This window comes from Capricornis sumatraensis, chromosome 11, assembly GCF_032405125.1.
Source record: "Capricornis sumatraensis isolate serow.1 chromosome 11, serow.2, whole genome shotgun sequence".
Lineage (NCBI taxonomy): Eukaryota > Metazoa > Chordata > Mammalia > Artiodactyla > Bovidae > Capricornis > Capricornis sumatraensis.
Window position 1 is genome coordinate 74,893,219 of NC_091079.1, and position 27,744 is coordinate 74,920,962.

The 27,744-nt window shown below is 31.9% G+C and overlaps 1 protein-coding gene across 1 annotated transcript in view; it reads right to left on the minus strand.

Moving 5' to 3' along the window:
* Positions 1-639: 639 nt before the first annotated feature.
* EMC2 (ER membrane protein complex subunit 2) overlaps positions 640-27,744 on the minus strand; it is a 56,326-nt gene continuing 29,221 nt past the window's right edge. Inside the window, exons 6-12 of the mRNA XM_068983674.1 lie at positions 21,563-21,648; positions 21,354-21,413; positions 15,541-15,622; positions 14,635-14,745; positions 12,478-12,582; positions 3,714-3,801; positions 640-761 (exon numbers count right to left, since the gene is read on the minus strand). Of these exons, the coding sequence (XP_068839775.1) occupies positions 3,715-3,801; positions 12,478-12,582; positions 14,635-14,745; positions 15,541-15,622; positions 21,354-21,413; positions 21,563-21,648 (531 nt within the window). The 3' untranslated portion in view covers positions 640-761; position 3,714. The remainder of the gene's footprint in view (positions 762-3,713; positions 3,802-12,477; positions 12,583-14,634; positions 14,746-15,540; positions 15,623-21,353; positions 21,414-21,562; positions 21,649-27,744) is intronic.

Consider the following 27,744-nt stretch of genomic DNA (forward strand, 5'->3'; position numbering starts at 1 on the left):
CTAAACTATTTCAAAGGAACGATGTGGAGTGAAGGGGGTGTTGGGGATGCCAGACTGGAGCAATTTAAAGAATGGGAAAATAGACATGAGTTCAACAAGTGAGGAAATCTCGCAGTATAAAAAAAAAAAAACACAGAGAGAAATGGGTAGTAGCTGCAAGGGAATTGTGGAAATGAAGGAAGATGTTTTAAAAAGTGGTAGAAAATTGAGCATATTTTAGTGTTAATAGGAAAGAAACTAGCTGAAATAAAAAGAAAAAAGGTATAGTGAAGAAAAGAAAATAGTTTAAGGGCAAGTGTGAAGAAAAGAAATGAAGCTTTGGAAAAGTCAGGATGCTCTTGCAGCAGAAGAAAGGGTGGCAAATTCATGAAACTAAAGTATGGCTAAAGTATAAAAAATGAGGAAGACAGTGGTGGGAAACAGCTCAAAAAAGAGTAGGGCTACTTTCTTCTACTCTAGGAGGAAAAGAAGTGAAGTTGCGCTCAAGAATATCTGACACAGTTTATGATCTCTCTTTTTCTCTGTGAAATAGTATGAGGGCTATGATAGCTAACTAGGGCTACCTTAATAAAGTACACAGAGGACTGAATGTCTTAAAACAACAGAAATTTATTTCATCACAGTTCTAAAGGCCAGAAATCCAAGATCAGGGTGTCAGCAGAGCTGGTTTCTTCTGAGGAAACACTCCTTGGCTTGTAGATGGACATCTTCTCTTCGTCTTTCCATGGTACCTCCTCTGTATGTCTGTGTCCTAATCTCTCCTTATAAAGATATCAATCATATTGGATTAGGGCTCAGCAATATGACTCAATTTTACTTCATGACCACTTTAAAGACTCAATCTCCAAATAAAGTCATATTCAGAGGCACCAGGGATTAGAACTTCAAATATTAAATTGGGGTGGGGTAGGGAGAGACACAATTCAACCTATAACAAGAGGTTACTTGCCAAGATTGAGAAGGGAGATAGGAGAAATTAGAAGTTCAAAGTGAGGAGGTTTGAAATAATTCTAAAAGAGCTTGAAAATACTTCTCACACTGACTGTAAATGAATTATCTTTATTGGGTAATTTCCTTTACATTCAATTTAATTAAAAATGAAATTCTGGCTTAATTATTCCATTAAAAAATTGTTTCACAAGTCAGAAAATCTGAATTCTAGTCCTTTCTCAGCCACCAAGCAATGTCCCTTGGATACATCTGGCTCTCATCTTTATCAAAGAACAACAGGCTAGACATATGCCTTGGAATATACTAGAAAGAGGATTGATTTGGAAACCCCTGACATCCTAATCCTATTTCCTGCTCTGTCACAGAAGAGCTTAATTTCTCAGAACCTTACTTCTTCATCCTAAAATCAAGTGCAACTAAATCTCTCTAATGTCCCTTCTAAACTCTACTATAGTTCTTTGAATATAAGTGATGTTGCTTTGAGAATAAAGAGATTATAGCATTAAAAGAAAAAAATTCTTTGAAATATGTGATTAAAAAATTGTTTGCTTCTGGCATATTGAAATATTAATTCTCCATTTCAAATTTTTTCTATATCTTCTGTTCCCAAGTCAATGTTATTCTCAGGATTAAAGATATTCTAAATATGCCTTTTTCTCACCTCTGTTGGGTTAAATACTAGGTGTTGAGCTGGAACAAGATACTACTTCTTTTGTTATATTTAATTATCTACTTAACTTTAAATCATTAAATTCTGAAATAGCATCCCTCGAATGTCTAAAATAATAGTTCTGCATTTTAAAAAGAGCTTAATGGTGACTCATTAGTCAGAAACATATATGACTGAAGTAACAAAAAATACAAACAATGGCTTAATAATCAAGTTTATCTTTCTCACGTACTTAGTGCAGAAGCCGGCAATTACTCTTGTTGGTTCAGGTGTTCACCAATGCCATCAGGGACCCAGGGTCCTGATAATCTTTCTATGGAACCATTTTAGCTTTAATATTTATATATTTAATTAATTCTCACACTTGTGATTTCATGCTTATAAGATTTGAAGTCTATAAATTATTACACATTAACAAGGTACTTAACAAATTAAAAATTTCTGGAAAGAAGGTGTTAAAATTAGAAAAAAAAGTGAAACTAAAGGCTGACAGTTATAAGGGGCACTAAATTATTTATTACACAAATACTGCTGAAGTATACAGTACTCTAGTGACTCACAGAAGGACATTAGAGGGAAGAAAGGTAGTGGAATAATATGTGGGCACTATTTTCTTTATCTGAAATGGCTATGTTGAAAATGGTGAATAAATTCATGGGCAAAAACAGTTTATCAAGTGATAACAAATATTTAGTTAACAGGAATTATCTTCATAAGGGAAGAGTTATTTCACATCTGCCCATTATCTACGGCAGAACAAAATGAGAAAAAATGCAAAATGAAAGAATTAGACTAGATGTGAAGTACAATTTGCTAACAGAATAACTCAAAAAATTAAAATGCTGATACTGACAATAGTTCTCTTCCTTCAGACTTCTACTTTGTCAATTCTTCTATGATCTCTATTTGCCCTACTGAGCACAATAGCAAGCATATCAGAGTTTCTGTATTACACTGGCAAGTAATTAAAAATTAAGTATATTTATATATGTAATATATAATTTATGCATGTAAATTATAAATTAATACTAATAATATTTGCTCTGAATGAACTGCCTATTTTAAAAACTATATTAAGTGTTTGAACTTAAAAGTCTGAATAAAGTGTTTTAACTTTCAGGTTCTATTTTACTGCAAAACACACCAAATACTACTAACAGTAGTGTAATGATTGTTCATTATAAAAAGAGAAAAAAGAAATAAATTGTAATTATTACTAAGGAGGTAATGAGATACAAGAATTATAAAATATTTGCTTCTACAAATAGTTTAGATTTTCTTATTTTTCCCTAAAGGAAAATAATTAAGCCATTGAAACTCCTTTCATCCCTATTATCTATGCTTTCTAAATAGCCCTTTAAATAATTTAGTGTTGAAAGCTGGATAAATATAACTTTCATAAGGGTTAAATTTGACTATCATAGCATACATGAACCTTAAACCATTTTATAGGTAAAAAATCTCAATTATGTCCCATAGCAAAACAAAATTTCATAAAATGATAATGCTGAACTTTGGAGAATGATGTACTTTAACCAAGACCTATGAGAATAACATTATAGCATATAAAATAATAGCACACTGGAATGCAGAGCAAAATTCAACCTGACACTATAAAGAGAATGAAATAATTTACCAGCATTTTGCTTCTGTCAACTACATATGCTATGTATTTCCTACCACACACAAAAAAGGAGTTAACTAGACATTAAGCTTTATTATAACATATTCACTATTTAAATACAACAAAAAGAATCTAGAATTTTCATACGCAAGTTTAATAAATCATCAGTTTATTTAACAAGGTTATTTATATATTAGATTGTGGTTTAAGAGCAGTTATATATGTGTGATATGAAAAGAATGATGTTTCATCTGTAAGAATCTTGTTAAATCTCTTTTCCATGAGCTTTCCCCCTCTACCTGCTTAGCACTAAATGCCATTTCTAGGTTTATATAAATGTATTCTTTACAACTGTCTTCTTAACAGAAAATCAATATATAAATAGCACTGGGCATCTAGTAAATAAGTCAAAAACCAGTGAGCTCAATTTTGCAGTTGTGAAATGTAATGTGAAAGAGTTTTTGAAACCTTAAGACTGGGTGATCTGCAGTGTTTCCAACATGTCTTCAACTGCCTTGAGCGAGTATTTGGTTTCCTTCTTACTTCGACCTGCAAACTAATTTTAAAAAAATGCAATTAGGCTTAATTACAGTGGTAGGTACAAAATCACAATCTTACTTTCAAATTGTTAATGAGAGTTAACATTATTTTTATCACTAGCACAAAATCAAGTATGTTCTTTTTCTTCAGTAAAAAATAAAACTTGGGTTTTAAGAACATTTTCATTAAGGATTCATCTTCAACTGAAGTATAAAAATTTCCCTGTAAAATTGACTAGTTTAAATGTTTAAGTAGCATGATAATCTATAAAAACACATATTTGATTTTCAAACTATCCTACCTTTTCAGACCAAAAAACCTTTACGAAATAAAAAGCATAATTTAGAAACAAAATTGTATTTGTGCAGGAGGAACCATTTCTACTTGTGTGACCTCTAATAAAATTTTTACAATTTCAAATAAAGATAAAATATAAAGTATTGCTATTTAACAGTTTAAAGTTGTAAGGTTTCTCTAAAATTTTTTACAGTAGGTTTCAATTTTTTTTTAATTTTCCAGTTTTATTAGTTGACTACATAACATCATGTTTCTGTAGTGAAAAGCTATCAAATAAAACTCTGTATGTTGAAGTAATATAAACATGTTTTAAAGAATGTATTTCTAGTTTATTAAGTCATAATTTATTTCATAATACCAAATTGGGAATGGATTTTACAATGAGAACAAAACACAGGGTATTAAATACTATCTTTGAATATTCAAAAAAATTCATGACTTACTAAAATTCAATATAATATGTAATCAGTGGGGAAAATACTGTTGAATACCCCATGCTGATTTCAAAATGTGTTTTCTAACTACACTGACAATTCCCATCATTTATCAGTCTGACTTAACACTACAGATTTACTAGATAAGCATGTTTCCTTGGAAAGGTAGGGGAAGATTGATTATATCTATATTACCTATTTTTCCTCTGGTTAAAGTATTGACCAACATTTTCTACTAGCAACATACAATATTTTCAAGTTAACATCCAAGCACTCAGTATACTTTCAAGTGACTGATCTTTCCTTCAGATACCAATGCTGTCTTAAGTACTTAGTACTTGATTTATGATGTGTTCCTTCTCTTTTGTAATTAACTTAATTTGGCAAACTTCATGTGACCTGTTGAGAAAGATTAAGTGATCAAGCACAGGTAACATCATAGAGGAAATAGGCTTCAGGAATTGCTAACCTGCCTCTGACCTCCTAGACTGCAGTTTAACATGATCATTCTCCTAGTTCCTAAACCACTAATGTCTGTAGCTGAATACTGATTTGACAGGGTAACTATTAATAAAGGAGATTTCTAGAGGAAATGCCAGGGAAAGAAAAAAACTTCTCATAAGAATCAAGATCACTTTGCCTTTTATAAGACATTACTAATTTAAGGAATCCAAATGCTGAATATTCAGGTCATAATTAGAAACTATGGCAATACCACATTTAAAACTTTGCCCTTTCATAATTTCCCCTGGTAAGTAAAGGATGTGGAGTGTGCTTATTATTCCTGTTACCTAGTTGATAGAGTCACTTTCACAAGGACTCACCAAGAACAGAAAGCCTTTCTTTTACCACTGCCTACCCAAAGTAAACAAGAATGGTCCTAATCAGATATTTAAAGGTCTAATTCTAAGAAAAAGCATTCTGGGGGAGGCATAAAATAGGACACATTTTCAAAATGGAAAATAAAAATGAAAAAATTATGTAGTGCTGAAGTCATACCAAGTATTTTAACATATAGCATTTTTTTTGGTTTGTACTTAAATGTTATAAAAATAATAATAAACACAAATTTGTGATTTTTAAAATTAGCTTATTTTAGAAAACCACCTACAAAGATTGTCTATCAATGATACTGATTAGTGCAATTCAGAATAAGCCAAGCTGACTTATCTGTGTCAGAACAAATAAAAAGAAAGTTGGAAATATAAATCTATCACTTCAAATTTTACCTGACATGCAATTATTTTGTCTATTCTAGAATTATATGGCAATTTAACTGATTAAGCTGGAATCCTATTTTTCCCTCAAATCATGATTTAATTTTCTATTTCCCAAAAGGATAGTAACAGGATCACCTCAGTAATCATAAATTACATATGCACAGACAAATTTAACAGAGTACCAAAGAAGCATTTATCTGGAAAATTATTTTGAGTAGGTTAACATTAAAGTTTTTCATGAGCATTAATCAAACTTGCCTGCCTCTACTGAACATGCTAAACCAATTACCTAATTAAAGAACAAGTAGCAGCCATATTCTGTTTCATTAAGTAAAAACAAAGACAGAAAGAAGTTCTTAAGATCTCATTTTCTCTAATTTTTAAATGCCTATAAAAACATTACAATAAGGAATACTTACTATATACTTTATACTTGTTTATATGGCTAGACACATCATAAAGTTCTCAATTAGATCCCAGAGATTTATACTACTAAAACATCAATCTCTGAAAGTCATATTGTAGTTTTCCACATTAATCACTAATTTTGCATTTTTATTTTTCACAGATTTTTAAGTAAACTCTTTTTTCATCATTTCCTGATGGTTCTTAAAGAAAATTCACCAGAAAGCTCACTCAAATAATAAAAACGTATCAAATTCAAAGGTAAATGATTTCTCCATTGTGATAACTAGGATAAGCTGGGTTAACATTCACAAATTCACATAATTTGTGGAAAATAATATGGGTGAACAAAGTAGTAAGATAAATAAAATGGAGTAGTGGATAGATGAATCTCCAAAACATGGTGAGTGAAAAAAGCCAGGAATGAAATGCATAACCAATGATCTCATTTATACATAAAGTTCTGTCAAATCAGTGCTATTCTGCAGTGTGGAATGGGGCTGACTGCAAGATGGCAGAGGCGTACTTTCTTGGGTGATGGAAACTGTACACCTTGAATGGGGCAGTGGTGAGAGAGAAGTATAATTTGTCAAAACTCAACTGTACACTTAAAATGTTTGCATGTTACTGTATATAAATTATACCTCAATAAAACAGATAAAAAGACAAAGGCAAAATAAAACCAAAAGATATTTGACCACATATTTTTCTTCTCAATGAGAGGTGAAATATTATATCCCCTGAATCTGGGTTGACCATGTAACTTCTTTTGCTCAAAGGAATATTAGCAATATGTGACACAGGCAGATTTCAAAATGCCCTTGTGCACTGGAGTTCACCTGTTCACTGCTCCAAGAACCCTGCAACTTATTCATGTGAGCAAGACCACGTTAGCTTGCAAAGTGAAAAATATTTACTACAAGGCCCAGCATTCCCAGCTGACAGAGACCAACCACCAGATATTTAACTGAGGCCATCAACCAACCACTGGCATGGGGCAGGAAAAAAATAAAGTCCACTGGAGACTAGTAGAATTACTCAACTGAGCCCAAGCCTACACGACACCTACAGATATAAGCAAGTAAGTTATTATTTTAAACCAATACGATAGCAAAGGGCAATGGATACAAATATTTATGAAATCTGATTCACAGAAAGAAAACCAAAACCTACTGTAGAAAAAGCATGGAGATGAAAGCTTGAAAAGCACTGACATATTTTACTTAAAACTCACTACCTTATCTAGAGGCAAAATAAATTTTACATAGTAGGTGGTTCCTAGTTGAGGGGTATTTTAGGCTGCTACACAGAAATCTGACATTATCAACTGAGAGATGTCATCTTCCTGGAGTGGTATCCAAGATGACAGAAACTGATAAATGGTCTTTATACTATCCTTTCCTTAGACAAGAAAAGGCAATTTGGAAAGGAAAGATGTGTAAAGCACCACCGGGTATCATGGAGTATAGTGCGAAAGTCAAAAACAGGGAGAAAGACGGGGGAAAAATAAAACCCAAACAAAATGAAACTCTAAATTCGGTTACTATAGAAAGCTTTGGGCTCGAAACAGAAAACCAAGCGAGGGCAGGATGTCATCTTGCTCACATGAGAAAATAAACCAAACGGAGATGGAAACAACTGCAGTTTCAGAAACACTTACCCCTGATACTTCTCTATAAAGGCAGTACATTGAAGCCATTATGAGCATCAAATTTGGAGTCAGACTGACTCAGATTGCCTTAATTTCCTCATTTGTAAAATAGGAAAAGTACTTTTCTTACAATAAACTTTCTGTTTACTATTATAACTATTATGGTTGTTACTGTTAATGTAATTGAGATTAAGTGAACTTAGAGCATGCAATTAGTAAGCACAATACAGTGTGTATAACTGTGATATGGTGAAATATACATATCAACTCCTTTAATACTTAGAAAAGTTTTATTATGCCCATCTTGCAGATGAAAAGCTAGGCCCAGAGATGCCACGTAATTTGTCCAAGGCCACATAACTAATAAATGTCAGAGAAAAACTCTGAAGCCAGAAGATACAGATCTAGCATCTGTGTTCTCTCTCAACTATTATAAGGTAATAGCTTCAACAGAATGGGACTCAATGACAGAAAACAGAGACAAAAATACTGGAAAGCTGCATAGGAGGAAACTGACACCTATTTTTACATCATATGTAAAAATCAATTCCAAAAGGACTGTGGATCTTAATGTGAAAAGTAGAAGAAAAAAAAACTCTAAAACACACAAGATTATCTTTATGATCATTAGCAAATAATTTCTTAAACAGAATACAAAAAGCACAAACCATCAAGGAAATGATTATGTAGAAGATAATCTTCAGAACTTTTTTCATCAAAATCATTTGAGACTGACTGCAACAAAGGAGTTAAAAAGATATGCTACATTTTCCAGTGGTCATGTATGGATGTGAGAGTTGGACTGTGAAGAAACCTGAGCACTGAAGAACCGATGCTTTTGAACTGCGGTGTTGGAGAAGACTCTTGAGAGTCCCTTGGACTGCAAGGAGATCCAACCAGTCCATCCTAAAGGAGATCAGTCCTGGGTGTTCATTGGAAGGACTGATGCTGAAGCTGAAACTCTAGTACTTTGGCCACCTCATGAGAAGAGTTGACTCATTGGAAAAGACCCTGATGCTGGGAGGGATTGGGGGCAGGAGGAGAAGGGGACGACAGAGGATGAGATGGCTGGATGGCATCATCGATTTGATGCACATGAGTTTGGGTGAACTCCGGGAGTTGGTGATGGACAGGGAGGCCTGGCATGCTGCGATTCATGGTGTCGCAAAGAGTTGGACACGACTGAGCGACTGAACTGACTGACACATATAAGGAAAAAAAGGCCCATAATCAAAACGCTAAAAAACAAGATAAAAAATCATAAACCAATGGAAAACACAGACTTCATAAAATAAGATATCCAAACAACCATAAAAATATGAAAAAGTATTCAACCTCACTGGTCATCAGGGAAATATGAAATAAGATGAGGATACCACTACACATACATCATAATGACTAATTACAAAACCTAACAGGAGGAAGTGTTGGTGAGAATGTGCAACTATGAGAACTCTCAAACACTGCTGATGGGACTATAAACAAGTAACCTGGAAAACCAGCTAATCTACTTCACTTAGATATATGTACATCCTATGACTCAGTATTTCACTCTAAGGTATACTCCCATCAGAAATACTTGTACATATACTCCAAGAGATCTGCATAGCAATATCAGTGCAGTGTCATTCATAATAGCCCCAAACAGGAAATAATCCAAATGCCTATAAACAGCTGACTAAATACAGTATGTTCATACAATAAACTACAATGAAAATGAATGAACTACACACTTAAAATAAATCTCATAAATAGTGAATAGGCCAGACAAAATACATACACAGTGTTTCATTCCACAAAGTCCAAAAAAAGCCAAGACTATGGGATTATAAATTCATACTTTTGAGAGGGACAGAAGTAGAATTTGAAAAAAGTTATAAGGTTTGGGGTGATATAATGTTTCTATTTATTGTCTGGATACAATGACTTGTGTAATTCATTGGAATGTACCTTTGTGACTTGGTTTTTTTTTTCCTATGTATGTTATAATTTAATAAAAATTGATTTTAGAAATATAGTCATACCATGTAAAAAAAAAGCACTGAGCAGCTAGTTGTTTCCCCAAAATATCTTAAAAACAATGATGTACTTTGCATACTATTATTTTCATATTATCCAAGTCTTTTTTTTTTAATTTTTATTTTTACTTTATTTTACTTTACACTACTGTTATTTTTAAATCACAAACTACCTCTTCCTCCCTGACTCATACTCCCCTGCCTAAGCCTACTCTGTGTGGAACCCCATTACAGATCTGAGCTATCCCAATCTCCATTTGAAGAAGCACAGCCTAGCTAATACTTATAAATATTCTGACTTGCAATATGCCAACAGTTTTATTATATATAATAAAACTATACAAAGGTGACTAAATAGTGTGATTGCAGGGTGATAAATTGTTTTAATCTCCCCAATAAGGAGTACAAAAACAAAGAACACCAAAACTAAACCAAAATAACGAGACACAATTTCAACAAAGACATCTTTAAAAAATATATATATATATATATGTGTGTGTATGTATATATATATAGCAATCCTTCAAAACCCTAAAAGGTTGTTATTAATATATTAATATTACTGATAGTAGTGGGACCTACAAAAGCTCAACAGCTATGTGGGAGGCACAAGAGGATGCAAAAGAGGACACCTTAGTATTCTCTAAGCCACAGAAATGAAAAGAATATGAACTGCTGCTGCTGCTGCTGCTAAGTCACTTCAGCTGTGTCCAATTCTGTGTGACCCCATAGACGGCAGTCCACCAGGCTCCCCCATCCCTGGGATTCTCCAGGCAAGAACACTGGAGTGGGCTGCCATTTCCTTCTGCAATGCATGAAAGTGAAAAGTGAAAGTGAAGTTGCTCAGTCGTGTCCGACCCTTAGCGACCCCATGGACTGCAGTCCACCAGGCTCCTTCGTTCATGGGATTTTCCAGGCAAGAGTACTGGAGTGGGGTGCCATTGCCATCCCCAGAATATGAACTGATGAATCAGCAAATGGTTTGTAAAATCATGACAGTCTCAAAGCCTCCAAATCAAAGTATAAAAAACTGCATGCAAATGTGACACTAAACAAATCTATCAATAATGGCCTAAGACCTCAAGTCCCTGAAATATCCAGCAAATACCCTCTTTTGGAAGGTAAAAAAACTTCATACTGAAGGAAAACTTCTGAAACTGAAACCAAATTGAATAGGTCAGAAACACTGAGGTTAAGAGGGAGACATGATTCAGATAAGGGGAGAAGGGGAAGCTGGGAGGTAGTGATGCTCAGGGGGAGCAAATCCCATGAGAAACAACAACAAAATGTAACGTTTAAAACTGAGAACACCTCAAAATTAAAGACCTGAAGACCAACAGGGGTAGAATAGAGAAAGGCTGAAGCCAGAAATATCATTATGAACCAGACCTAGTTCTAAGAAAGACTGGATATATAGAAAGGTCATATGTGAGTTCTCTGTTTCAAAGAGAAAGTATATAAAGACCAAGCTGGGAAAATTATCCTGTCCTATCTCCAACTCCCCTTAGACCATAAAAACAATCTCTTAATAGCCCAGAAAAACGATCTTATTTAAATGCAGAGAACAAAAAGAATATGCACTAACCCCATAAAAAATTACTATGAAGAAAAAGAAGAGAATAAAACATGGGAAATGACAGAAATATTAAAAAAAAAAAGAGGAATAATATAGGAAGTGGGAAAGGAGATCCAGTAAACTTATAATTGGAAACCTGAAAAAGAAAACTTAAGCAATCAAGCAAAATAATTCAAAATAATTATTCTAAAAAAACAACTTTTCTCAAATTAAGAGGAGTGAATCCAAATATTAAAAAGGTTTACAGTATATTTGGGGAAACTGACCCAAGAATAACCAACCAAACGTTATTATAGTAAAATTATTGGATTTTAAAGATAAAAAATTTCTTTCGAAAACCACATGATAAGTTCAAGTCACTTATTACAGAAAGAAAATCAGGATGGCATCAAACTTGCTTTGACAGCAATATTCTACCCTAAAATAAATAAATAAATAAATAAATAAATAAAAACAGAACAATATGTTTAATACTTAGGTAAATGTACTTAATAGCCAAAGGATGTAAAGAAGTCAAACTGGGCTTCAAATATAGACTATAGATGGATAAATTACAAATATGCAAGATATAAGCAGATGTGTTTTTCCATGAATCCTTCCTGAAGAATCTCCTAGGGATGAGCTTCAGAAAACTAAGAAATGTGTGGAGACATTTCAGGTAAGATCTGACTGGAAGCAGAGTACATAAACTTTGTTACATAGTCTTGTTAGTTTACTTTTAGGCTTTCTTTCCTCCATTTTTATTATTTGAGGTATCTCTGCTTACAAATTCACATACCCAATCTGCCTCTGAAATGCATCATGCAATTTATTTATCCTTTCTGGATTTTTAGAATTACCTTTTATCTGCCAAATGCAGAACTGCTGAGATGATAAGGCTCTTTATGGGATCATAAAAGTAATAAACTCCTTTTGAGGAAAAAAATATGTGATCCTACAAGTTAATTCTATACAGTTAAAACACATTTGCTAAAGACCCAAAAGTATAAAAGTTCAATGATAGACACCTGGCTTTATAGCTTGTGGAAAAATAAACAACTAAGAAATACATTAACTGACCTATGGGATAATATAAAATTATCAGTACTAACCTGATAAGCTCTGTTTATTTGACTGGCTGCCCAACTAGCATATTTCATGTTGTCTTTTTTTGTTTTTGCACTTGCTTTTGGATTAGAAGCAATATGACTTGCAGACTAAAAACAAACAAAAACAATTAAAAACAATTTTATTCCTTTTATGTAGCCAAGACAATCAAAAGGTCATAGTTGCAATGGGCTGATAATTAAGAGTTTTTTAAAACTGTGCAATTTTTAAAGCAAAGTTGAATAAATTAGTGTTTACAAGTGAAAACATATTTTCAAACAGAATAATCCAAAGAAGTGATAGCTTAAATAACATCTAAAATTATTTTATTTAGTTATCTACCATCACTCTGGAAGGTAAAATTTCATTATCACTTAAATACTACAGGATATTACTGGTATAATTTTTTATAACTGAATTACTTCAGTTTTTCTATTTCAGAATTATAGAATTACTATTAACATAAGGAACCTCAAAAACGATTTAATCCTATTTCCTACATTAACAGGTGAAAAACAATGAAGTCCTAAAGGAGTAAACTGACTTAAAGTAAGTTAACAAAAGTCTTAGAAACAAAGAGATCATCACTTCCAATCTATTTCTGTTTTCACTATACCAACAGTTTCCAAACTGTGTTCCATAACCAATCAAACTCACCCTTTTCTTTTTAAAAACTGTATTTAAACAAAGGGCTGGTACTCTGGGAGCCATGAAAGAATCTGTAAACCTTCATAATCATATTCTAATTTTTAATTGTATGTATTTCTGGTAAGAGAAAGATTTAACTTTTATCTTATGCTTAAATATATCTTATTCTTAAGAGGATCTGTTCATTGTGGTTTCTTTTATACCTAGCCTATGCTATAAGCTTTTTCCTCCTGTCTTCTTCTCTGTCACTAAGGAATTTATATGCCAAAATCTGATTTTTAAACTTTTATGTCTTTAATGTTACCTTTTCAGTATGAATGTCAGCAAGTGCAGTAGTTAAGAAAATGTCTCTGGAGTCACTCTGGAGTCAACTGCCTGAACTGGAATACCAGCTCAATCTTTCAGTAGCTTGTGTTCAACCTTGGGCAAATTAATCAGAACGCTCTGTATCTTAGTTTCACTTTCCATGAAATGGTAGTATTAATAATAATGTACCTTCTCAAATAGTTGATGTGAGAATTTAATAATTTACAATAAAGACAGAGCTCATAACAGAGCCTGACACATAAAGTGCTGTGTACTTTTACTATTTAATAATTCATTACCTATTTTTAAAAATTAGCATTTAATGTATTTGGTAAAAATGGACATTGCTACCGTATTGTATCTACAAGCTACTATAGCTGGCACTGGTAGAATCCAGAAGCAGTTTTTTTGAAACTCCTTTTACCTGTTTAATAATTCTATTTTGCCATTTCTTTGCTGAAAATTATTTCATTTATGTTTCTTCCTGTCTCCATTTCTACAATCAATTCTTTTTCACTAGGCTCCAATAAAACGTTCATCCAAAAGTCCATGAAAACACTAAAATAAATTAAAATTTCAAAGAACTGGCCTATTAATGAAGTTTATTTTTATAGTCATTCTGACTGTAGAAAGGAGCTCATTTTATTTAATTTCGAAGTTCAGCAAATTCTTCCTCTATTTACCATAGCTATTGTTAATTGACTTTTTCTAAGCTCATCATTTGGCATACATAAACAAAAGAAATATTTAATTACATGCCTGCCATAAATAATTTCCAAACTGTTTGTCTATACCATAAAAAAAATTTTAATTTGGCACTAGAAATTTTACTTCTAATATATCTCTTATTTAAAAATATATCAAACAATTATAATTTAAGAAAATTAATACAATGTTGGGCATAAGCCCAAGAATAACAAAACAAGAAATACATAACATAGCTTTGTATCTGCTACTATTTAATTTTACAAAGACAGATTTAAATTCTGGTAAAAGACAATTTACAATGAAATGTCAAATAGCTAGGCTCTGTTATCATTCAAAAATATAACTGCCTTATAACCTGTTGCTCATAATTAACTAGAGGAAAAACATCATATGCTTATCAATGAAATACCAAAAAAAAAAGGAGAAGTGATAAACTTGGACAGGTAATGGACTTTAAATGACATTTCATAAAATAACATTAAACATGTACCTCAACTCACCATGTAAAGTCCAAACAAAGCTCTCATATTTCTGTTGTTCAGTTTCAATGCCTGTGCAAAATACTTTCTTGAAAGTTCAAGATTTTCAAGTCCACCTTGGGTATATTTAACCTGTTAAAAATTACAGAGTGCTGAAACCTGTTTATTTTACTACTTTGAAATATAGCATGCTTCATCATACCATAGGCATTAGTAACTGAAACAGATATTTCTGTAAACAAATGCAAGCTGTTAAAAGAATTCATCTTAAAGTTGTAGAGCTAATCTAAATTTTAAGTATAACCTACTTCCCAAAACCATTCTACGAACATCAAGGATCACTGAGTAGTTTTTAAAATTAAAAACTGTTGCCAATATAAAAAAGCCAGCCTTGCAAATGCTTTATAACTTTATATTTTCTATTACTATACTAGCATTATAAACCTAAAATTCATTCTAACTTGTCCTTTCCTAGTTCCATTGACATTCCTTAACAATGAAGTCCTTTTAACCTTACAGGAGTCAACTGTATTGCTATTCTAAACAGTTAAGTTCCCAAAATAATGACCTTAATATAAATTTCCTAAAATATGGATGTAAAAGTCATAATCATTGTAAATGCCTTAAAAGCCATTAAATGGTGATAACTGTGACATAATTCATAATTTAAAAAGAATATACTACGCAATTAAAAAATACAATTAAAAAAGAATTTCACTATTTTAAACAAGGGCATTTAATTGAAAAATCAGTATTTCCATTACAATATTAACAATTTAAAACTTTTATTTTCACAAATCAATTTTCATAATATGTCTTAAATATTTATATACTTGCTTGACATTAAGGACATATTCTTAGTTCCACAGTAATATATAATACCAACAGAAATAAAATCACGTACAACTAGTTTTTGAAAACACTTACTTCGGCATACTGCTGACAGTATAAGTGGTTGTAAGGATTAGTCATCATAAGCTCCTCTAAACAAAAGGCTGCTTTAGCATAGCTGAAAAACATCAATTTTAAAAGTCATAAATAGTATCTCAGTTACACCTTAAAATGATTTTAAAACAATTTTAGTGATATTATCCATTTTATTCCCCAAATAACTTAAAGTTTTATTAATAAAGTACTTATCTTGAATTTGTAAATACAAATAATATCACGTTTTTATTGTTTTTTAACGAAATGGATAAACAGAAGCTTAAATCCAAAAGCAGTCTATGATCAAAAGACATTACATTTTTAAAATTGGGTCACTACAATGACATTCAAACATTATTAACAACATAGCCTTCAAGATCCTGGATCAGTTTATACATAAAATAAGTTCCAGAAATCCACTGATAATTTAATATTCAAATAGCTAAAGTATGATGAGGAATAAACATTTTATTAAATATTCTCTATTCATTAAAAATCTTTCACAGACATGTATTTACCAACCTATTCAAGTTAGTGGTTTTGATATGCATTCTACTACTACTTAATCATGTGGCAGGGAAACAAAATCTTTACTGAAAAACGTAAAGAAAAAACTGCCACAAAGAGCTATGGAAAAATAGCTTTATCCTACATGACTATAATTTACCCCTTAATGTATTTTACATGTTTAGGTCATGTAAATATTCTTAATATTTACAGGAAATTCTAAAGAACACAGGTATTAAAGATTCATTCCCAGTGAGGAAGTAATGACATTGTAACAGAAAAAAGGCTACTAAAATTAATTTTGACATTTGTCAATATAAAAAGGTACCTATTTTACACTAATGTCTGAAATACTCACTTTTCAAAATATGTAGGCTGTTTTTTCACACGTGCAAAACTAATAATAGCTAACTGTTTTTATGTGTTTATTATGTATCATGTACTTCTCTGGCTGTTACAAATATTAACTCATTTAATTCCACCAATACCTTAGGAAATAAGCAGAAAACCTATACTCTTGACTACTAAGCATACTGCTTATATGCACTACACACTACAATGAAAAATTGTGGTGGTGATGGTAGTTAAGAATATGTCAATGGTAACATAAAAAGGGATACAGCAATCAAACCCAAAGGGCCAAAGGAACCAAAAACACCCTCCCAAATGATCTCCCCAAATCACAGCATTTTAGATTTATTAAAGATCTTATTCAAAGATAATTCGCATGAAAGATCACATTGCTATTTAACCCTTTTCATTTTTATGCTCCAAATCTAGTATTAGTTCTTAATGTATGATAGCTATACAATCACTGAACAAACAACTGAATAAACGTCTAGAACAAAAGTATTGTGACTATCAATCTGATATTTATTCATCACTGTATAGAAGAGGAAGTCTATCTTAAACACTCAAGTTCATCAGAAAGATAATTCCCTTCTAAATGTGTTCCTTAAACTAGGGTAACACCAAAAATTCATATTAACGCTAAGAACAAATGTTCTCAGACTTAAATGGTTGAGCAAAATTGTGACTCTTGATTCTTACATAGCATTAAGTAATATAAAATGGGTATAGGAGTTTTTAATGAAAAATTAATGCCAAGATATTTTTGTTAAAAATTATTTAGTATTAACATCACAGACAAGGAGGGGATACCTTCTCCCAATTTTACAAAATATAAAATCAAATAAATTTTGCAGATAAAGTATAGAATGAAATAAACTTAGAGCTGGAAGGAGCAAGAAATGGCCTAATCCAGTTTTTCTCAGGCAGCGGTGCCCAAGAGTGCTGAGCCATAAGAAAGTGATTTAAGTGATGACTATTTTCAAAATTCTCCCAAAGATAGTATATATCATCCAGATAGTATTGACCATTCCAAATAATTATATTAATTTATCATATATAACAACTCAATGAAATTAAGATTTAGGGAAGTAAAAATACTGAGAATCCATTCAAAATAGAATAACCACAGTTATTATTACATTAGAGTCAGTAACTAAAGTGTTTGTGAAGTTCCTGTGTTCCACACTAAAGCATATGTATAGGCTACAGTATTTGCTGCTAGATTGCTTTATCAGTATTATGATTTTTCCTTACAAGATGTTGATAATTCCCTTTGTTATAGAATCTTACAATAAAGCTTGACCTACAATAATGACATTCATAATTAACTTTTAAAAACTGCTCCTTGCTGATAGCCAGTTTTAACTAACAACAAATCACATTAAAAAAAATCCAGTATCTGTTCAAAATACACAATGCTGTTTATAAGGTACTGTTGGGATTAAGGCAAAAATTGTAACTAATTTTTTATATTTAGAAAAGTATCTCAATATGACCAACCGGTGTGATATATACCAGTGGAATAACTGTATCTAGAATTTATAAATCAGAAGCAAATTTAAATAAAAGCAACTTAAAGATATTAAAAATGTATATGGCAGAAATTTATATTCCCTTTTTTCTATAAAAACACTGAATAGACTGAGATTAACATCCTACTGTGGAAATCTATTTTAAGTAAAAAAGTCTAGATCTAGATTAGCAATCTGCCTGTGACTTACTATAACTATTAATATGCAGAAAAGAATGTCAGAATGTTAAATATATCAAGCAATTCCTAACTTGCTACATTCTTGCCACTGTGTGCACAAAACTGTGGTAAACTGGTATCTGACAATAACCTACCACTTCTACCAAAAACATCCTATCTACCACAATGACTTGCTGAAACAAATTAAATGAATTAAGTGAACATTCTAATTTTCAAATAGCTTCAAAAAATATTAAGATATTTATTTTCACTTACCCTAAATCTAAAATTTTCCTTCTAAATGTTCAATTGGAAAAAATAAACAGTCATTTTGTAAGTAACTAGCTTCAAGATCAAAAGGAACTTTGTAACACAAGGCAAAAGGATATGCAGAACATAATTATCATTTCCCATAAAAAGAAATTACTTTTCAGGTGTTGTTCTGTCTTTTTATCTCTTGACTTCTGGTGATTCTTCTAAGATTCTATCCAACAATATCTCAATAAACTCTTTAGAGACCCAAAACAAAGCAAAACTGAATGTGGCTATTATAAGATGAAGTAAATAATAAATTTAGTGATTGATAGGTTAAAAATACAGTATAACCTATTTAAGAACTACCAAAATATTTCAAATACATGCAAAAAAGTAAAACTGATAAAGAAGCAGAAAAAAAAAATAATGTATTTATACAGTTCTTAGAGGATAGAAAACCTGAAAGCAATATAAATTGATATATCTAGCCATCTAAAAATATAAAGTTTCTATAAGTTAAAAAAATCAGTATTAGCTCATATCATTTATATAAAGAGCTCCTCAAAAAACTGTAACCAATTTTCAGCTATTAAAATCTACAAAGATTAAAAAGAACAATAGCACCCACTGTTGTTAAGGTGACACTCTCTGCTGTGAGAGTAAATTGATACTACTTTCTAGTGAACACCTAGGAACAATTTATCAAAATCACTAAAAAACACGTATATCATCTAATCAAGTAATTCTACTTTGAGGAATTTAGCCCAAGGAAACAACCAAAAATAAAGACAACCATTACATGTATGTATAACTGAATCACTGTGCTATATAGCTGAAACTAACACTGTAAATCAACTATACTTCAATTAAAAACAAACAAAACAATGCTGAGTTTCCAATTCATGAATTTGGTATTATTTAGGTGCTCTTTAATTTCTTTAATTAATGTTTTATAGTTTTCAGCACACAAACAATTTACATTAAAAAAATATATATGTTTCAAAGTGTTTTATGCTATTATGAATGCTTTAAAACTATAACTGTTTGTTGCCAGTATATACAAATATGATTTCTATATAAGTGATATCTTATCTGCAGGTTTACTATACTCATTAGCTCTAGTGACTTTTTTGTAGACTCTGTAGAATTTTCTAAATTGGCAATCATGTAATCTATAAATAACATTTTACTTCTTAAAAACAAATAGAATAAAATGAAGATAGTATAGCATTACTATATTTTACTAGGAAATTAGGAATACCAGGGTTAATTAATAAGATGGAATAATATTAAAATCACATTGTAGAATATTTTCTGTGATAAGGAATTTTTGATAAAATATAACTGAAAACTGTAAGCTACAAAAGATAATTCTGTTTATTTCAAGGGATATTGAAGGGAAAAAATCAAATATAAACTGTAGTTAATTTAGGATGATGCAATTACACATGATTTTTGTCTTTGTCTTTATTCTTTATTGGGTTTTCCAAATTTTCTGTATTAGGTACTTCTTTAAAGAAAAAATTTCCTTGATGATTTGAAATTTCTGTAAATGGTTTTAATCACAAAATCTTCAAAAGGCACAAAAATATAAATAACTACCATCTGCTTTAGGGACAGATTAAAACCACTGTTAATTTTTTTTTTGCTGCACTCTGAAAATTCAGTTCATGTTATTTAAATGGTTAGATATCACCACTGACTCAATGGACATGAATTTGAGCAAACTCTGGGAAACAGTGGAGGACAGAGGAGCCTGGCGTGCTGCAGTCCATGGGGTCACAAGAGTCAGACGTAACTTACCAATTGAACTTATCAACCAATACTTTATAAATGTTGACTTTAAAAAAATGAAAAGTGGAAACATGACCATTTAACCAAATACACTACCACTCATACACATAAGCGAAATCTAAGTACATTTAAATGTATGATCATATAAACATCCCCATATGTATACTTAACATGATTCAGGAAATAACTTCCTATTAAAAAACAAAGAACATCTGATAGCTAGCATGTATAACAGAACTGAAAAATGGTTCCCAGAATACAGTACACATTTATTAAATGACAGCTATTACTTTCATTTTAGCTCTCACTTTTATTAGAATTATACATATAACTACCTTAACTCTTCATTTTACATACATATATAGCCCTGAACAAAGGTAACAGACAAGTGTCTTCATTTGATTTTATTTCCTATGTCAGCTATTTTGTACTATGAAAATGAGGTTAAGTATTCTAAGTATTCATGCACAATAAGAATATGCACATGAGAATCTGATTCTATTCTCTCAAAAGGGATGAAAGAAACAATCTGATAAACTTCAGACTCCGAACTAAGGGAAAAAAAAAAACCTGCCTCCAGATAGAGGTTAGCATTAATGCTGTGATATTAGAAAACTTGCACTAAGACTGGGCTAATCCTCTCACACTGGGATTTCCTCCTGTCACTGCAGCAATAAAAAAAAAAGCTAACAAAAACATTAAATATCCAATAAGCAAGTTCCTACAACATTCAACATTCTTGATTATTCTTGGTTTTTTACCCAGGCAACAGAATGCTTCTACTTTGGAAGAGTTAGTTGATTCTCTTCATGCTAAGGCTAATAAATGCATACAATTGACAGAATTTTTAAACAGCAGGGAGTAGAATACTCTTTGTATATAAGAACAATTTAAATTCTAAAAATTCACAATTTTCATTCACTAAAAATAACCTTAGCCCAGCAAATATATGCCTTTCTAATTTCAAAGAATGCCATCTGGATTTAAAAGAAAACTTACTTCTCAAATAAAAATAATTTAGCAAAACACAACTGACCTACTTAAAACAATTCACATATTATAACCAACAAACTGTCAATTTATTTTTTATTTATTTTGTTAATTTGACACAATTCACATCTTCTCACCAATCCTTCAGAAACTACTATAACTCTTGAACTTATACAGTGATGAAAATTGCATTTCCTAGCAAAATTTTATGTCTTTAATGACTTACTCATGTTCATTGATATAAAGTTCTGCAAGTTCATGCCAGGCTTCTTGGTCTCCAACAAATCTGGTTAGAGTTAAGGGAAAAAAAATAAATGTGTAGATATTCTGTAAATCAACAGCATGGAAGCAAAAAGGAAATCAAATGCAAATTCCATTTTAATTAAAAAAGATTTATCAGAATAACAAAACACAATCCTCTTGTAAGACACTCACTGTTCCAGATACTCATTCAGTTCCCGAATGGCCTCCACATTTTTCCCCTGGGCTTTTCGAATGGCAATCTTACGCTTTCTTGCAGCCTGTGGGTTGACATTAAGAAAGGATTAGGCCTTCATGATTCCCTGGGTTTTTGTAAAGAAGGTAATTTGACTGTGCAAATTATTATCTCAATGCCAGTGAAATTCCATTGTAGAACTACTGCTTAGTGGGAGTTTATAAACATACCCCATGACATCCCACTGGGGAGTTCAAACATTCCTCTAACAATCACATGTGCTTTACTTTTGATGTATACAATATATGCATCATTTCATTCAAATAAACAACCATCCAGATTTTGAAAATTACAAGCCAGCAGGGAATCTTAATCTTTATCCAGCCTAAAGTCCTTTACTCTGTCTCATTCATAAGATCTGTATCTTAAGAGATAGAGGGATAGTGGAGATTAGAAAATAATCTTACTGTGGCCACTTGAATGTCATTATACAAATATGGCCTCTAATAACTTTTTTCACAATTTTAAGAGAAAAATCTAGCTAAAAGTCTTTCAAAAGAATAAAATGGGTTCTGAAAGAAACATTTTTATAACATACATAATATTTAAAACTTGCATCTTAAAGCTTTTCAAATATAAATAGAAAAATAAATGTCATTTATTTACACATTAATCAAACACATAATGAACATCTGTTGTTTGCCAGGTACTGTGCTAGACAGTGAAAATAAGAATAAAAAAAGGAATAAATAATTCCTTTTGGGAGTTGAGTCTAATAAGAGAAAGATACATCAAATAAAAAGACAATGATAGAGGTATCTAGAATGTTGTGACAACATAGAAGAGATCCTAACATAGCCTGAGGGGAAGAGGTGGAAAGACAGCAAAGAGGGTTCCAGATGTGATACCTGAACTGAAATAGAAAATGCAAGTAGACATAAAGAAAGTAGAAGAGAAACTATATGGAGGGAGGACATTGAATATCAGGAAGAACTCAGGAGCAAAGGCAGCACTGTGTATAATAAAGACTTTATGTTTGGGGCCACAGTGAACAATCAGAGATGGGAGGGTGCTGTGTGAATTATTAAATTTACATCCCCTCATCTCTGTTTAATTTAATGCAGAAGGCTAAAGAATAAAACACACTATAATTAGGGCTAAATTAGGCATATTAATTATGAACATGACTGTCATTCTTTTAAATAACACATACTCCACAAGATATAGACAAGGAATAAAGCCTCCTTAGATCAAAAGAGCTATCTGTCCTGGGGTGGAAAGGTGGACTTTCTGAAAAACTAAAAGTCAAAAAACATCAGATAAAATTAAGAGACTTCCAATAAATAAAACCAAGAGCCATATTTATAATAATAGTGATAACAATATTTTGGTAATGAAAAAAATGACACCTCTGTTAAAAATATATATCCTTGATTATATGGCTCATATTGAAGGCCTACCACAATGCCTGCCACACAGTAAGCAATATTTTTTTAAATAATTTTACTATTTACAACAATGAAAGGACCATAATAAATACACTCAAGTCATAGAGTATTCAGAAGGAAAGTAAAAGTAAAGCTCTAAAAGTAACTTGCCCCAGTCCTTGGATCTTTATCAGTTAAAATGATTTTCTACAGATGCAGTGAAACCTGTTGAAAATACTGCATTCAAATTCCATAAATGAGACAAAAAGTCAAATTATAAACATGAATAGGAACCAGTACTTCTATAGTCATAGTAAGAGATGAGGTATGAACACTGTAATGGATACCATTATTCACAAATGAGTTTCATTTTTAAAAAAATACATCTAATACTAACTTTTTCTCAGTGATTTGACAACAGAATCATGTCTCTACTGTTGAACACACACCAAAGTTTTAGGACAACAGCATTTTGTAGAATACTGTTTACAAAGCATTACTGGTGTTTCATAGATAATTAATATTTTAAAATGCCTTTAAAAAAATAAAAAAGCCTTTCATAAATGGAAAACAGGGGTTTAAACAACCTAAATGCATCAAAAGAGGAAAGATGAGAGAAGTAGGATCTCAAATTTCTCATTACCATTCTAGATTCATTGATCAGAGTTCCTCAAAAAAAACTGAGACATTACAAATTAACTTGTTACTATTATTTTGAACAACAGATATTGGTAATAGGTGGAATACTACAATTTTAAAATAATGTAAAACAAGAAAAAATTGGTATTAACTTTTTAATAGTCTATTTTAAAAACTAAGTTTTCCACCTTACAAACACTTCAGTGAAGTACAAGCAAAGATTCAAAATATAAGGTTTTATATTTTGAATCTTTGCTTGTACTTCACTGAAGTGTTTGTAAGGTGGAAAACTTAGTTTTTAAAATAGACTATTAAAAAGTTAATACCAATTTTTTCTTGTTTTACATTATTTTAAAATTGTAGTATTCCACCTATTACCAATATCTGTTGTTCAAAATAATAGTAACAAGTTAATTTGTAATGTCTCAGTTTTTTTTTGAGGAACTCTGATCAATGAATCTAGAATGGTAATGAGAAATTTGAGATCCTACTTCTCTCATCTTTCCTCTTTTGATGCATTTAGGTTGTTTAAATACCTTATGACCCAGCAATCCCACTGCTGGGTATACACACCGAGGAAACCAGAAGTGAAAGAGACACATGTACCCCAATGTTCATCGCAGCACTGTTTATAATAGCCAGGACATGGAAACAACCTAGATGTCCATCAGCAGATGAATGGATAAGGAAGCTTTGGTACATATACACGATGGAGTATTACTCAGCCGTTAAAAAGAATTCATTTGAATCAGTTCTGATGAGATGGATGAAACTGGAGCCGATTATACAGAGTGAAGTAAGCCAGAAAGAAAAACACCAATACAGTATACTAACACATATATATGGAATTTAGAAAGATGGCAATGACGACCCTGTATGCAAGACAGGAAAAAAGACACAGCTGTGTATAACGGACTTTTGGACTCAGAGAGAGAGGGAGAGGGCGGGATGATTTGGGAGAATGGCATTCTATCATGTATACTATCATGTAAGAATTGAATCGCCAGTCTATGTCTGACACAGGATACAGCATGATTGGGGCTGGTGCATGGGGATCACCCACAGAGATGTTATGGGGAGGGAGGTGGGAGGGGGTTTCATGTTTGGGAACACATGTAAGAATTAAAGATTTTAAAATTTAATAAAAAAAAAAAAAATAAAAAAAAAAAAAAAAAAAAAAACAAAATATAAGGTTTTAATAATCAATTTGGGAAACATGCTCCCAAATCTCTACTATACTGCTAAACCACTCTAAACCTAAGATACAGTACCCTATCTCCTAGTATTCTACGGTTAAAAGGAAAGTTTTAAGTAGTAACTATTCAACTATGCAAAATCAGTCTTCTTAATGAAACTACACAGGACAATTTGAAGAAAAACCTACATGGCAATCAGTATCATACAGGCAACAATATATCATTAATTCACACACAACAGTCCTTCTACAGAAAAATAATACAACATTTTGAAAAACAAAAAACTTCACTTATCATCATCATTTAAAAAGACTACTAATACAGACAGAAAATGAAGGGCTGGAAAAAGATATTCCACGCAAATAGAGACCAAAAGAAAGCAGGAGTGGCAAAACTCATATCCAATAAAATAGACTTTAAAACAAAGGCTGTGAAAAGAGATAAAGAAGGCCACTACATAATGATCAAAGGATCAATCCAAGAAGAAGATATAACAATTATAAATATATATGCACCCAATATAGGAGCACCGCAATATGTAAGACAAATGCTAACAAGCATGAAAGGGGAAATTAACAATAACACAATAATAGCGGGAGACTTTAATACCCCACTCACACCTATGGACAGATCAACTAAACAGAAAATTAACAAAGAAACGCAAACTTTAAATGATACATTAGACCAGTTAGACCTAATTGATATCTATAGGACATTTCACCCCAAAACAATGAATTTCACCTTTTTCTCAAGTGCTCACGGAACCTTCTCCAGGATAGATCACATCCTGGGCCATAAATCTAACCTTGATAAATTAAAAAAAACTGAAATCATTCCAACCATCTTTTCTGACCATAATGCATTAAGATTAGATCTCAATTACAGAAGAAAAACTATTAAAAATTCCAACATATGGAGGCTGAACAACACACTTCTGAATAACCAACAAATCACAGAAGAAATCAAAAAAGAAATCAAAATATGCATAGAAACTAATGAAAATGAAAACACAACAACCCAAAACCTGTGGGACACTATAAAAGCAGTGCTAAGAGGAAAGTTCATAGCACTACAGGCATACCTCAAGAAACAAGAAAAAAGCCAAATAAATAACCTAACTCTACACCTAAAGCAACTAGAAAAGGAAGAATTGGAGAACCCCAGAGTTAGTAGAAGGAAAGAAATCTTAAAAATTAGGGCAGAAATAAATGCAAAAGAAACAAAAGAGACCATAGCAAAAATCAACAAAGCCAAAAGCTGGTTCTTTGAAAGGATAAATAATATTGACAAACCATTAGCCAGACTCATCAAGAAGCAAAGAGAGAAAAATCAAATCAATAAAATTAGAAATGAAAATGGAGAGATCAGAACAGACAACACAGAAATACAAAGGATCATAAGAGACTAGTATCAGCAATTATATGCCAATAAAATGGACAACGTGGAAGAAATGGACAAATTCTTAGAAAAGTACAATATTCCAAAACTGAACCAGGAAGAAATAGAAAATCTTAAAAGACCCGTCACAAGCACGGAAATTCAAACTGTAATCAGAAATCTTCCAGCAAACAAAAGCCCAGGTCCAGACGGCTTCACAGCTGAATTCTACCAAAAATTTCAAGAAGAGCTAACACCTATCCTACTCAAACTCTTCCAGAAAATTGCAGAGGAAGGTAAACTTCCAAACTCATTCTGAGGCTACCATCACCCTAATACCAAAACCTGACAAAGATACTACAAAAAAAGAAAACTACAGGCCAATATCACTGATGAACATAGATGAAAAAATCCTCAATAAAATTCTAGCAATCAGAATCCAACAACACATTAAAAAGATCATACACCATGACCAAGTGGGCTTTATCCCAGGGATGCAAGGATTCTTCAATATCCGCAAATCAATCAGTGTAATTCACCACGTTAACAAATTGAAAAATAAAAGCCATATGATTATCTCAATAGATGTAGACAAAGCCTTTGACAAAATTCAACATCCATTTATGATAAAAACTCTCCAGAAAGCAGGAATAGAAGGAACATACCTCAACATAATAAAAGCTATATATGACAAACCCACAGCAAACATTATCCTCAATGGTGAAAAATTGAAAGCATTTCCCCTAAAGACAGGAACAAGACAAGGGTGCCCACTTTCACCGCTACTATTCAACATAGTTCTGGAAGTTCTGGCCACAGCAATCAGAGCAGAAAAAGAAATAAAAGGAATCCAAATTGGAAAAGAAGAAGTAAAACTCTCATTGTTTGCAGATGACATGATCCTCTACATAGAAAACCCTGAAGACTCCACCAGAAAATGACTAGAGCTAATCAATCAACATAGTAAAGTTGCAGGATATAAAATCAACACACAGAAATCCCTTGCATTCCTATACACTAATAATGAGAAAGTAGAAAAAGAAATTAAGGTAACAATTCCATTCACCATTGCAATGAAAAGAATAAAATACTTAGGAATATATCTACCTAAAGAAACTAAAGACCTATATATAGAAAACTATAAAACACTGATGAAAGAAATCAAAGAGGACACTAATAGATGGAGAAATATACCATGTTCATTGATTGGAAGAATCAATATAGTGAAAATGAGTATACTACCCAAAACAATTTACAAATTCAATGCAATCCCTATCAAGCTACAAGCGATATTTTTCACAGAACTAGAACAAATCAGTTCAAGATTTGTATGGAAAGACAAAAAACCTCGAATAGCCAAAGCAATCTTGAGAAAGAAGAATGGAACTGGAGGAATCAACTTGCCTGACTTCAGGCTCTACTACAAAGCCACAGTGATTAAGACAGTATGGTACTGGCACAAAGACAGAAATATAGATCAATGAAACAAAATAGAAAGCCCAGAGACCAATCCACACACATATGGACACCTTATCTTTGACA